This window comes from Syzygium oleosum, unplaced genomic scaffold, assembly GCF_021117445.2.
Source record: "Syzygium oleosum isolate NSW1041296 unplaced genomic scaffold, Sole_v2.1 Sole_v2.23, whole genome shotgun sequence".
Lineage (NCBI taxonomy): Eukaryota > Viridiplantae > Streptophyta > Magnoliopsida > Myrtales > Myrtaceae > Syzygium > Syzygium oleosum.
In genome coordinates this window covers 1,562,355-1,576,559 of record NW_026607507.1, presented here as the reverse complement: position 1 = coordinate 1,576,559, position 14,205 = coordinate 1,562,355, and the positions used below count along the sequence as shown (strand labels likewise).

At 41.4% G+C, this 14,205-nt stretch overlaps 5 protein-coding genes across 5 annotated transcripts in view; 1 reads left to right on the top strand and 4 right to left on the bottom strand.

Moving 5' to 3' along the window:
• LOC115674597 (uncharacterized) overlaps positions 1 to 14,205 on the bottom strand; it is a 96,208-nt gene that overhangs the window by 46,625 nt on the left and 35,378 nt on the right. The window lies entirely within an intron of this gene.
• LOC115674603 (uncharacterized) lies at positions 919 to 2,304 on the top strand. Its single transcript, XM_030597042.2, has 2 exons — positions 919 to 1,100; positions 1,833 to 2,304. The coding sequence occupies exons 1-2, from the start codon at positions 992 to 994 to the stop codon at positions 2,279 to 2,281; spliced, it is 558 nt and encodes a 185-aa protein (XP_030452902.2). The 5' UTR covers positions 919 to 991; the 3' UTR covers positions 2,282 to 2,304.
• On the bottom strand, positions 5,590 to 6,252 carry LOC130134756 (blue copper protein 1a-like). The gene is made up of 2 exons (XM_056302416.1): positions 6,090 to 6,252; positions 5,590 to 5,750 (listed from the first exon to the last, which is right to left on the bottom strand). Exons 1-2 carry the CDS (start codon positions 6,250 to 6,252, stop codon positions 5,590 to 5,592), a joined length of 324 nt encoding a protein of 107 aa, XP_056158391.1.
• On the bottom strand, positions 8,591 to 9,407 carry LOC115666556 (blue copper protein 1a-like). Its single transcript, XM_030588268.2, has 2 exons — positions 9,245 to 9,407; positions 8,591 to 8,907 (listed from the first exon to the last, which is right to left on the bottom strand). The coding sequence occupies exons 1-2, from the start codon at positions 9,405 to 9,407 to the stop codon at positions 8,591 to 8,593; spliced, it is 480 nt and encodes a 159-aa protein (XP_030444128.2).
• Positions 11,459 to 12,276, bottom strand: LOC115666548 (blue copper protein 1a-like). The gene is made up of 2 exons (XM_030588259.1): positions 12,114 to 12,276; positions 11,459 to 11,769 (listed from the first exon to the last, which is right to left on the bottom strand). Exons 1-2 carry the CDS (start codon positions 12,274 to 12,276, stop codon positions 11,459 to 11,461), a joined length of 474 nt encoding a protein of 157 aa, XP_030444119.1.

Sequence of the window (14,205 nt, the reverse complement as noted above, 5' to 3'; positions counted from 1 at the left end):
ATCGACATTGATTGGCAAAGAACGCAATCTGGAAGAGTAATTTGTGATCAATGGTTACTCAATGTTTGTCACAAATATTTGGTCGTCATCTGTACAATTTCTTTAATCATCGGTATCACTCAAGATCATACCCGTATCTTCTACTCCATTAACTTAGATCATGTGTATATTCACTTAGTACTACGCTCACAAATTAAAGTAAACAACAATTTCTCAAAACTCAAGAGAGAGGAGAAATGCCTAAAGGCAAGCCCACGATTTGTGGTCCACAGAATGTTGTATCTATCGTTCTTTTTTTTTTTTTGGTCAGAACTGTATCTATCATTCAGTACTGCAGAAATATAGGGAATTTGTTCTGTAACAATAGGAGTGTGCAGATTCATCAATACAAAGGAAACATGTATATACTAAGAACAAAGTCAACCTGATACTGAAGAATTTTAACTCCGTCTCTCTTTAGTTAAGAGTTTTTGTTAATCCCATTACCCAAGTATGTAAAAGATACACAAAAATTAAGGAGGAAGCAAGATTAAAATGGGACGTTGCCAATCGTATATCTTCCAGGGAGCTCAGGGCGCAGCAGAATAAGGGCATTGCAAGCACGCACGTCTTCATCAAACAAAGCAATGGCGAAGAACATTGGGCGAAGAATCCATGACTTGTCTTTTAATTTCGTAAGGTTCCTTGCACCAATGTCTTAGAGGCATGCTCTCCCTATGATTGCCTGCGTGTCAAGGCAAGAATATTGATCAGAACTTTTTCATTGCCCCCACAAGAGGAGATCACAAACCATCTAAAGCCTTTAACTAAATAAAGGAATCATTGTTCTTCTCAACTATCAGTGCAAAAGAATCCTATTCCTCTCGAACACCTTGACCTATAAAAAGAGAAGAAGAGAGAGAGGAGAAAAAGCCTCCACTCGACCAATAAAAACATCCCTTCTCATACACATCTTAACAGATAAAAATACACCAAATAAGGAAAGTATACCATGAAAAGCAAGGCTGCCGCCCCCTCCAAGCGCGTTTACGAGGATTTCGAGCCTGAATGCAAATGGAACAATGAGGAAGGGCGTGATATTATCGAGCTCCATGTCCAAGGTACTTCATGAACCCGTTGTTCCATGACGTTAGAGTTAACTCACTGCGATACCCTGCAATTCCGAGCTCAGGGAAAATGTTCTTTCTGAAGAAATTCTAGTTCTTTCATACGAATGCTCTAGATACAAATGCAGGAAGGTGCTGAAGATACAATGGCAGCACTAAATTTACATGTCAAAACAAGCACAAACAGAAGGATCATCTACTTGCATTATTGGTGAAAATATAGTATGATCAAATCGGGGCTCTTTTCCTCCTGAAAATAACGCTATGTTGCTTGAGGGTCAGTATGTGTGCACATCATCTTTACCCGATCGAACAACCAGCCCATGCCTGCTTTGAGTTGTATGGAGTTTCAATCATTGAGCGCCGGAGGCAAATCTCTCTCCCGTCTCTCTCAGCCATAAAACTTACAAATCGCACAGATCGGGTCATAATATGTTAACGAAACAATGAACAATTCAGTCAGCATCAATTAACTAAGGATAGAAAAAGAGAGAGGTCACTTCGTGTAACAATGTACATCTATATATGTTCTTTACAAACGTGTGAGCAAAGCGTCCAAGCCCAGATCTTGACGTGCGTCGAATCCAGCCTCCACAGAAATCTGCAGTGATAATGCCCTTCCAACTCCAACTGAGACAATGCTAAAACAAAATCATGTCGGATCTCATCTCCTAGTACCTTAAGCTTTTACGTCTATCATCACAATCTCTACCAACTTTCATGCAGGTTTCAAGAAGGACCAACTCCGGGTCCAAGCCAGCAGCTCCGGGGCCCTGACCGTCACCGGCGAACGCCCTCTCGACGACCGGAGATGGAGCCGGTTCCGCAAAGAATTCAAGCTCCCGAACAAGTACAAGCTCAACGAAACCCGCGCCAAGCTGGCCGGCGACGTCCTCCACGTCATATTGCTCAAGGAGAGGCCTCCCCAGGCCGCCGATGCCACGCAGGTAAAACCACAAACAGGCGGTGGGCTGGGGCGGAGCGGCAGCGGGAAGCCGGCGGCGGCCGCCGTGGCGGCGCCGGGCGGGACGAACGACGGTATGCTGTGGCTCAGGGCGCCGTCATGGGTCGTGGGTATCGACAAGAAGAGGGTTCTGCTGGTTCTGGCGGCGGTGGCGGCGCTGGTCGGGGTCGGAGTTGGCGGGTTCTTGACTTGGAGATATCTGATTTTATGACGCAACTTGTGCTCGTAACGGTCAATCCAGAAATGCAAAGACTCCTTTGCCTTGTTCACATGAAATTTGTTCTCCACTCGAATTGTTCCTAGGAAGAAATGTCGCTTCTTTTTAATAAATTTCAAGGTGATTATAAAGTAAAGGATTAGTTTCATCAGGAGAAGAGGATTCCATGACAAATTAACACGATTGCTTGGCTATCAAAGATTCGAGGTTCTTTCTCTGTACTTTCTTGCTCCTCCCGGCGTCGCCCCCTCCTTCACTTTCGCCTTCCGAGAAGAAAGGTCGGCCCTCCGAGGCCGATGCCGCCGCCGGCCGAGAAACTTTCGGTTGTCTGCGCATCGACACGCTCGCCGATCTACGATCGTCGTACCCGAGAAGTGTTTAGCGGTTTCGCCATTGCATGGAAAATATTGAGTCAATCGAATTCAAAAAACAAACAAGTAACCTTACACGGCACCCCGACTCCTACAAGAATAGGGGAAAATGACAGGTCGTTGTCCTACCGAAGGACGCAACTTAAACACGAACCGACATCATCCTGTTATACATATTCATATAGGGACCTGATAAAACAGAGAGTTGCTCATGGAATCGGAGTTCTAAAATATCCACCAAAAGCAATATGCAATTTTTCAAACTAGCAACGTAAAGCTCCATAAATATCATTTCCGACGTATATTCAGCAATCTCAACTCAACCCAAAAGTTTAACTATAAAAAAAAATTCTTTGTCGATGTAGCTCTCGTCCGAATTGGTGCTACATGAAGAATCTAATTTGGAATGAATGGAGTCGGCAACTGCTAGAAAAATAATCGCAAATCACGAAATTAAACTTTTGAGACGTGAAAACACTGTCTTTAAGGAATTGTTTACCCCAGAAGATTGCTAATGTTTATCGGCAAAATTCTCCGAGATGGAAAGTCTCAAAATGAGAACTTCGTATAGCAATTCTGGTACTTCTCCACGAACTCTGAAAATGTAACAATTAGAGAATAAATGTTGTATTTTTTTAATAAAGAAACGAAAATCGAAAGTGAAAAAGAATTAAACGAGAAAGTTAATAAGTGTTTCTAATAATTGCGTACCCACACGCGAGTATTGTAAGATACAATCACTTAACCCAAGGTCTACAATTATAGGCTAGAAGACTTCCATATTTATGTATTGTCCCACACACTCGCATCTTTTCCAATGTGGGATAAAACACCTCTTTGTTTGTTTTACTAACCAACTATCAACACCAATCACAATTCAATAGATAGTATAAATCTTTTCTAAGCAGATCAATAATCCACTGTGCATTATTATAACAAAATACCAATAACTCTTTTATCTCAAATACACTATAATATACATACAATATAAAAAAAATGAGTTATATCCTTGCAACAAAACTTTACACGTATGAGAAATACTCATTTAATCAATAATATCAAATTAAACATCAATGGTATTAATTGATCTAGTGCTCAATATCCGACTATGGTCACACTTAACGCTTCGTGACAAAGGCGGCCAAGATTCTCCCTGGCTGGGTCTCACCTATATCAATCTGTCGAAAATAGTATGTATACTCAACCCTTCAATGGGTTCTAAACATAGCCACAATGAGCAGCAAACCACTATCTAATCCTTCACACATATCAACTCCAAATTCCATCTCAAATAACCAAAAATGATCTTAAATGTCCGATCCAATTTTTATGCAACAAATACGTTTTAAACATCACTTTTGCCTTTTACTAATTCTTATCATTTTATAAAATATGAGTTTTCAAATTTAAAAAAAAAAGATAAAAGATAAGCACCATTCAAGTGGACATGCCAAAACTAAACAATGAAAGCTATTCAAACCGATGAACTCAAAATCCTATCAATCAAACAAATTACGATGTTAAAACCCAAGTAAATAACTACTTTAACAAAGAGTCGACTAGGCGATGCTATCTTGGAGTCAAATCGTTTACTATGGGTCAATAAAAGATCTCAAGAATAGCCAATCATGACGAATAGCCAGTTCCGTGACAAAATTTTTCGCACCATATTTCTCTCTACCAAACTCGGATTTAAGCAGACTTACTATCAAAAGAAAATCATTTCAAAGTACTAAAAGATCCTAGATTTCACCGACTCAAAATATGGCCAGAAACCGAAAAAAAATGGCATGGAAAACTACTTGTCAAATTAAAATACAACAATTTCCAGTATTCCGAAAAATCGATATCTCTCAATTGGTAATTTCAGATACCATTTTGATATTTTAGATATTGTATCATGATTTTTGTCGTGGTCTATTAAGGAGTGATGAAAGGAAAGGAGTCAATAAAATAATTAAGATAATTAAATATATCCAAATAAAAGGATGTCAGAAATATCTTCTGGCATGGGCAACTCAATGTGATTAGCTGCTGCGGATGCTCACACCGAAAAATTGAGAATTCAAATTGATCACAGGTCTAACTTGATTGTCTTGGCAATTGGCATTAATCGTTCGGTAATTTCTCTACAAATGAAATCGAGTTTTTAAATTATTTGCTTAACGTGTCACGATATTTCACATGATTAAATAAGTATGGTTATACGATGATTGGTGTTGTTCTTCCGTACGTGTTAATGGACTCAGCACAAGAAAAAAAAAAAGCTTGGGTTTTGCTGACGCGTGACCACGATCTCATATATGTTAGATTAGTTTGAAAGTGCTTTCATCTTCCATGTTGAAGATTGTGTCAAAGGTGGTCGATGTTGTATTAATGTTAAACTAGGACGAGGTACGATCAATTGGTTATTTCAAATATCGTATAGATAATCTATATATCGTATCGCAATCTCTGTTTTTGTCGAATAAAATTGGAAAAAAAAAGGAGTGGTAAGAGGAAAAGAGCACCCTGAAGTCACCACATTGCCCCATTCTTATGAATCGATACAATAATTAAGATAGTTAACCAAATCTTCTCGCATAGGCCACTCAGCTGTGACTGGCTGCTGTTAATGCTTATGAAAAAAAACTCAATTTTTGTCTTATTTTCTCCCCCCACAAGCTATGACCATACTTCCAAAGGAAATGATTATGATGTTATTGTTATAACATAAGAACGCATGCATCTTGTTATCAACCTGAGACCGGGACAAGAGCAACCACAGCGGCCGCAAGAATCTTGAAGCTGGACGAAACGAAGGTGTTGGCGCCTGAGGTCTTGTCACTTGGCACGGGAGTCACTTGGCGTGGGAGCGGCCGGTGGCGGAGCTGGACCTTCGGCGTTGTCCACAACGGTGATCCTGAGCTTCTGGTTGAAATTGGCGCAGTGCTAACCGATCCCGCAGATGTACCACTTGACCCCGGGAGCCGTAAGAGGGATGACATCATGGCCAGTTGCCAAGGCCTCATACGCCGGCGGGATGTTGCACGCTTGGAAGTCGGTCATGTTCACTTTGAACACATTGTGGTTGCCCACTTGATAGTTGAACACTGCGAGAGAGTTAATCGGAATACATAATTAGTGACAATTTGATATCCATATATCAAGTCTAGTTGAAATAGATTTCCTTAAATTGACGATATGACTAAACGCGAGTTTTTTGAAATTTCATTGTCAAGGAATAAGTTGTCCTCAATGAGAGAAAGCATTATCAATTATCTCGGCCAAATAAACAAGATGTGACTGATTTTGTACACGTAATAAGTAATTTGGCAATAATCAAGCTAGGATCGACCAAAGTTGATGGATAATTTTTTTGCCAATTAACTGCATTCAAGTGTCCACGATGCTCCCAAACGACATGAAATACTGAGCCCGAGCTTACTTACATAGACTATCTCCGACTCGAAACACTTTGTCCTTAGCCCAATCCGTGTAATTGTAGTAAATGGTCCAGCCGTTATCGTCTCCAACGGTCCACTGCGTCGCCAAGGCGACCGACGGGAGGGCAACAAGCGCAACAATGGCAAGGATGGCGAACTGAGAAGCCATTCTGATTGAAGTTGAGAACTCTAAGGTATGTATCAGAAAACACTTCGTATCAGTGGATGACCAGTGAGGTGAATTTGGTGGGGGGCCTTCGAGCATCTAATTATACTGTCAAATGAAGTCCTTGGAGGGTCCACCGAAGACCACGTTTTAGCCGGCTATTGCCGGCTTCGGTCGCAGAACGATCCTCTCACGAACTTTGGGAGGTACGAGATAGAGGGACAACTGTAAAACTAAGGTTTCAACTCCAATGACGATCGGATGTTGCGATGGAAACATCGTCGTGGAAGTTACCGTCTTCGGTCCTCGCACGTAAAATGTGGGCAATTAATGTGTCGTGGCATGGGATGAAGAAATGCAATCGAACGTGTTTAATGTGGTTTTTGTTTATTGTTTCGATAATTTGGTGAGAAAAATGTAAAACAATCTGAGCTCGTCCTCGCTCTCCTATCATGGCAATGCGATGGAGTGCTTTGTGCTTTCCTTGCTTCAATCGGGTCATTGTCGGTCGAGTGAGGAACTATTCTTGTCAATGTCGAAATTCTCACCTTGATCTAGTCCGCGTGGACCTAGCCCGTGAGTTCATCGGCTGGCATCTTACCAAGTTCGATTCAACTCAGTAGCTCTAATTAGCAACAATCCCATCGGGTACATAGGATTAAGAAGCACTCCTAGGTCAACGCATGAATTCTGGCCTTCAACTTGGATTTTGACATTTTCAAAAAAACAGTTTCTTGAAGAAGTATGTGCAAGAGGGAGTAAGAAGCAATACAACCTTTTGCTATCATTAGATAGAACATGCAGCTAATTGGTCGATTCACTGATGAATACGGTTGAGGAAATTCACTGTCCACCAAATGCATCCACCATCTCCTTTGGACAACAATAGTCCAGGACACAGAAGAGACGAGATGTTAGACATGATCTAACCCCACTTTGGTTCTTTTTTGTTAAGTGATAATTAGACACAAACGGTCCATTGTTATAGGTGAGATTAACTTCACATGGTTGAGGGACGGAGGTGATATGCATAAAAGCTAATCCCATTATGATCGAACCTATTTATCGTTGACATCTCCATGTTAAATCTGATTTCTCGGTTCATTTGGCATGTCGACTGATCCTTTTCTTGCATTATTCCACCGCTTGAATGATCGTTCTTTCTCAAGTCTCCTTTCTTGGATTTTGATGTCGTTGCCATGCGTCGACAATATGCATTGTCTTGCACCGGTGCAGTTCTTGAATTCCTATTGCCCTGATGCTGTGATGTAATGATCAATCTAAATCTTTTTAATGTTCGATATCGTCCTGTTAATATCTGGTAAATATGAAGGAATGAGGACTTGGTAAGTGAACCAGAAGCAAGAAGTCTCTGTGTGACGCCTGGTGTTTTAAGCTAACATACGCTGCCTCATGCAGATAGGTTCAGTTGAACGAGCTTGACATGCTGACTGACCAGAGCTTGGGGCATTCGAGTTATTACTTTTGGTGACTTTTGTCTTCGGGGAATCGGCAGTGCTCGTGCACATTCGCGGAGTTCCAGGAGATCTAATTCAATCTTTTGTCACCGAAGTACGTAAACTTTACATATAAATTACTGAGAAATTTTAAATTGATCACAGGACTAACTTGATTGTCTTGGCAATCGGGATTGATAGTTTGGTAATTCCTCTAAAAGTGAAGTTGAGTTTTCAAATCATCTACGTCACATTTCACGATATTTCGCATTATTCAAATCATCTACGTAACATTTCACGCTATTTCACATTATATAAGCAATGGTTATACAATGATTGATGTTGTTCTTCCGAACTTGTTAATGGACTCATAAACTAGAAAAACGAAAGCTTGGGTTTTGCCAACTCGTGACCGCGATTTCATATCTTTTAGATTAGACCGAAAGTGCTTTCACCTATCGTGTTAAAGATTGTGTCGACGGTGGTTGATCTTGTGTTATTGTTAAACTAGGACATGGTACGATCAATTGGCTATTTTAGATACCGTACTGATAAGTTTTATACCATATCACGATCTCTGTTCTTGTCGAATAAAATTGTAAAAAAAAAAAAGAGTGGTAAGAGGAAAAGAGCACCCTGAAGTCACCAAATAGCACCATTCTTAATGATCAATACAATAGTTAAGATAGTTAACCAAATCTTCTGGCATGGGCCACTCAGTTCTGACTGGCTGCTGCTGATGCTCATGCAAAAAAAAAAACTCAGTTTGCTCTTATTCTTTCCCTCCCCACAAGCTATGACTATACTTTGAAAGGAAATGATTATGATATGCTTTCCCTTGCTTTTATTTATGGTTATAACATAAGAACGCATGCATCGTGCTATCAAGCTGTGACCAGGACAAGAGCAACCACAGCGGCCGCAAGAATCTTGAAGCTGGAAGAAACGAGGGCGTTGGCGCCCGACTTCTTGTCACTTGCCGTGCTGTTGCCGTCCACGACCGTGATCTTGAGCTTCTGGTTGAGCTTGGTGCAGTGCTCGCCGATCCCGCAGATGTACCACTTGACCCCGGTAGTATTAAGGGGGATGACATCGTGGCCACTGGTGAGGACCTCGTTCGCTGGCGGTTTATTGCATGCCTGGAAGTCGGTCGCGTTGCTTATTTTTAACACATTGTGGTTGCCCGCTTGGTAGCTGAACACTACGAGAGAGTTAATCGGGATACATAATTAGTGACAATTAGATATCGATATATCAAGTCTAAGTTGGGATGATTTCATTAATTGATGAGATGACTAAACACGAGTTTATGAAAACTTTTCATAGTCAAGGAATGCATTTTCCTCGAGAAAAAGTATTATCAATTATCTCCGCCAAATAAATAAGATGTGACTGGTTTAGTATACTTAACAAGTAATTTGACAATAATCAAACTAGGAACGACCAAAGTCGATAGATACTTTTTTTGCCAATTCGTTGCGTTCAAGTGTTCATGATGCCCTCAAACGACATGAAATACTGAAGCTGAGCACACTTACATAGACTATCTCCGACGTGGAATACTTTGTCCTTAGCCCAATCCGTGTAATTGTAGTTGATGGTCCAGCCGCTACCATCTCCGACGTTCCACTGCGTCGCCAAGGCGACCGACGGGAGGGCGACAAGTGCAACAATGGCAAGGATGGCGAACTGAGAAGCCATTCTAATCGAAGTTGAGAACTCTGAAAATATGTATCAGAAAACACTGTATCAGTGGATGACTGGTGAAGTGAATTTGGTGGGGGGTCTTCGAGCGAGCATCTATTTATACCGTCAAGTGTATTCCTTGGAGGGTCCACCGAAGACCACGTTTTAGCCGGCTATTGTCGGCATCGGCCGCAGAACGATCCTCTCACGAACTTTGGGAGGTACGAGAGACGACGGACAACTGTAAAACTAAGGTTTCGACTCCAACGATGATGCCGATGTTGCGACGGAAGCATCGTGGAAGTTACTGTCTTCGGTCCTCGCACGTCAAATGTGGGCAATTTATGTGTCGTGGCATTGGATACAGAAACGTCATCGAACGTGTTTAATGTGGTTTTTCTTTTTCGTTTCCATAATTTGGTGAAAACAATGTGAAACGACCCGACCTCGTGTCCTCGCTCTCCTTTTTCATGGCTATGCGATAAGAGTGCTTTGTGCTTTCCTTGCTTCGATGGGGTCATTGTCCGTCGAGCGAGGAACTATTCTTGTCAATGTCGAAATTTTCACCTCGATCTAGTTCGCGTGGACCTAGCCCACGAGTTCATCGGCTGGCATCTTACCGAGTCTGATTCGACCTAGTAGCTCTAATTAGCATCAATCTCATCGGGTTCATAGGATTAAGAAGTACTCCTAGGTCAACGCATGAATTATGGCCTTCAGTTTGGATTTTGACATTGTCAAAAAAACAGTTTCTGGAAGAAGTATATGCAAGAGGGTGTAAGAAGCAATCCAGCCTTTTGCTATCATCAGATAGAACGTGTAGCTAATTGGTGGATTCGCTGGTGAATATGGTTGAGGAGGGAGTTCACTGTCCACCAAATGCATTGACGATCTCCTTTGGACAACAATAGTCTAGAAAACAGAAGAGACGACATGTTAGACATGATCTAGCCCTGCTTTGGTTCTTTTTTATAAGCGATAAATTAGACACAAAAGGTCCATTGTTATAGGTGAGATTAACTTCACATGGTTGAGGGACGGAGGTGATATGCATAAAAGCTAATCCCATTATGATCGAACCTATTTAGCGTTGACATCTCCATGTTAAATCTGGTTTCTTTATTCATTTGGCACGTCGACTGATCCTTTTCTTGCATTATTCCACCACTTGAATGATTGTTCTTTCTCAGGTCTCCTTTCTTAGATTTCGATGTCGTTGCCATGCGTCGACAATATGCAATGTCTTGCACTGGTGCAGTTCTTGAAGTCGTATTGCCCTGATGCTATGATGTAATAATCAATGTAAATCTTTATAATGTTCGATGTCGTCATGTTAATATCTGGTAAACATGAAGGAACGAGGATTTGGCAAGTGAACCAGAAGCAGGAAGTCTCCGTGTGACGCCTGGTGTTTTAAGCTAACATACGTTGCCTCATGCAGATAAGTTCAGTTGAACGAGCTTGACATGCTGACCGACCAGAGCTTGGGGCATTCGAGTTATTACTTTTTGTGACTTTTGTCTTCGGGATTGATATTCTCCTTCCCAACGTGTTAATGGACTCAGAAATTACAAAAACGAAAGCTTGGATTTTGCCAACTCGTGACCGCGGTTTCATCTCTTTTAGATTAGATTGAAAGTGCTTTCACCTATCTTGTTAAAGATTTGTCGAAAGTGGTTGATCTTGTGTTATTGTTAAATTAGTACGTGGTACGATCAATCGGCTATTGCAGATACTGTATTGATATGTTATATACTGTATTACGATCTCTGTTTTTGTCGAATAAAATCGTAAAAAAGAAAGAGTGGTAAGAGGAAACGAGCACCCTGAAGTCACCAAATAGCACCATTCTTAATGAATCAATACAATAGTTAAGATAGTTAACCAAATCTTCTGGCATGGGTCACTTAGTTGTGACTGGCTGCTGCTAATGCTCATGCAAAAAAACTCAATCGCCCCCCACCACCCACCACAAGCTATGACTATACTTTAATAGGAAATGATTATGATATGCTTTCCCTTGCTTTTAATTATTGTTATAACATAAGAACACATGCATCGTGTTATCATACTGTGACCAGGACAAGAGCAACCATAGCGCCTGCAAGAATCTTGAAGCTGGAAGAAACGAGGGCGTCGGTGCCCGACTTCTTGTCGCTTGACGTGTCGTCCACGACCGTGATCTTGAGCTTCTGGTTGAACTTGGTGCAGTGCTCGCCGATCCCGCAGATGTACCACTTGACCCCGGTAGTATTAAGGGGGATGACATCACGGCCACTGGTGAGGGCCTCGTTCGCCGACGGTTTCTTGCACGCCTGGAAGTCGGTCGCGTTGCTTAGTATTAACACATTGTGGTCGCAGAATTGGTAGCTGAACACTGCGAGAGATTTAATCGGGATACATAATTTGTGACAATTAGATATCGACATATTAAGTCTGAGTCGAGATAGATTTCGTTAATTAACGAGATGACTAAACGTGAGTTTCCGAAAAACTTTCCATAGTCAAGGAATGTATTTTCCTCGATGAGAGAAAGTATTATCAATTATCTCCGCCAAATAAACAAAATGCGACTAGTTTCGTACACTTAACAAATAATTTAACAATAATTAAACTAGGAACGACCAAAGCCGATAGATACCTTTTTTTTGCCAACTAGTTGCATTCAAGTGTCCACGATGCCCTCAAACGACATGAAATATTAAACCCGAGCTCACTTACACAGACTATCTCCGACGCGGAACACTTTGTCCTTAGCCCAATCTGTGTAATTGTAGCTGATGGTCCAGCCATTACCGTCTCCAACGGTCCACTGCATCGCCAGGGTGACCGACGGGAGGGCGACAAGCACAGCAATGGCAAGGATGGCGAATTGAGAAGCCATCCTCATTGAAGTTGAGAACTCTGAAAATATGTATTAGAAAACGATGACTAGCGACTTCAATTTGGTGGGGGGTGTTTTAGCATCTATTTATACCGTCAATTGAAGTCCTCGGATGGTCCATCGAAGACCACGTTTTAGCCAGCTATTGTCGGCATCGGTCACAGAACGATCCTCTCCCGAACATCGGGCGGTACGAGGGACGACGGACGACTGTAAAACTAAGGAGTGGTTAAGATTCTTCATTCGGCGAAGCGTGGCCTCACTCAACTGTGATAAGCACAAAGAAGTGGAGAGGAGAACCCGCCTAAAAGGCCCACGATCAGGCCCGGATCGATGTGGATATGGGCCGTGAAGCGTCGCTGCAACCGGGCCCATTTTATCGGCCCAATGGGCCCGGGCCGTGCCAAGTTGTTACGTTTGTCAATGTTGCAGGTCATGACAAATTTTGCTTCTTCTTGCTTCCACCTCCAAGGCTCAAACGAACGCCTCAGTCGCTCACAGCTTTACTTGCTGCCACCGTCGTCGGACTCCCCAACGAGCAGCGGCGCCGCACCACCGTAGCACTTATCGTCGCCGTCGCCGAAAGACCTCAGGTACCCAGCAATCCGATCGCCTCTCTATCTCGTGCCCTATCTTGTCGTTCTCTCTCTATGTCTAGTGTGAGCGAGTTGGCCTGTTCTCTCTATTTGTGGAGCGCGCGCGTGCTGAAACTTTGGGAATTTGAATTCGTGGCAAAGTTCAAAGCTTGGCATGTGGGTGTGTGTGATTTGTCTCTCTGAGTATTGAGAGATTATGAATGTGGAACCATGGTTTTTCGGTTGGGTCAGTTATATATTTGGTTTCTGAGTGTCCCTGATTGTGTGAAAGTCAAGGCAAGAAACGAAATACGAGGTATGATGAAGCAAGGAGCTTCCATGACTAAAATGTTTACTGGCAAAATTCTCCGAGATGGAAAGCCTCAAAATGAGAATATCATATAACAATTCTGGTATTTCTCCACGAACTCTGAAAAGGTAACAATTGGAGAATAAATGATGTATTTTTTCATAAAGAAACGAAAATTGAAAGTGAAAAAGAATTAAACGAGAAAGTTAATAAGTGCTTCTAACAATTGCGTACCCGCATGCGAGTATGGTAAGATACAACCACTTAACCCAAGGTCTACAATTATAAGCTAGAAGACTTCCACATTTATATATTGTCCCACACACTCACATCTTTTCCAATGTGGGATAAGACACCTCTTTGTTTGTTTTACTAACAAACTATCAACACCAACCACAATTCAATAGACAGTACAAATCCTTTCTAAGCAGATCAATAATCCACTGTGCATTATTATAACAAAATACCAAAAACTCTTTTATCTCAAATACACCATAATATACATACAATATAAAAAAATGAGTTATATCCTTGCAACAAAACTTTACACGTATGAGAAATACTCATTTAATCAATACTATCAAATTAAACATCAATGATATTAATCGATCTAGTGCTCAATATCCGACTATGGTCACACTTAACGCTTCGTGACAAAGGCGGCCAAGATTCTCCCTGGCTGGGTCTCACCTATATCAATCTGTCGAAAATAGTATGTATACTCAACCCCTCAATGGGTTCTAAACATAGCCACAATTAGCATCAAACCACTATCTAATCCTTCACACATATCAACTCCAAATTCCATCTCAAATAACCAAAAATGATCTTAAATGTCCGATCCAATTTTTATGCAACAAATACGTTTTAAACATCACTTTTGCCTTTTACTAATTCTTATCATTTTATAAAATATGAGTTTACAAATTAAAAAAGAAGAAGAAGATAAGCACCATTCAAGTGGAAATGCCAAAACTAAACAACGAAAACTATTCAAACCGATGAACTCAAAATCCTATCAATCAAACAAATTACGATGTTAAA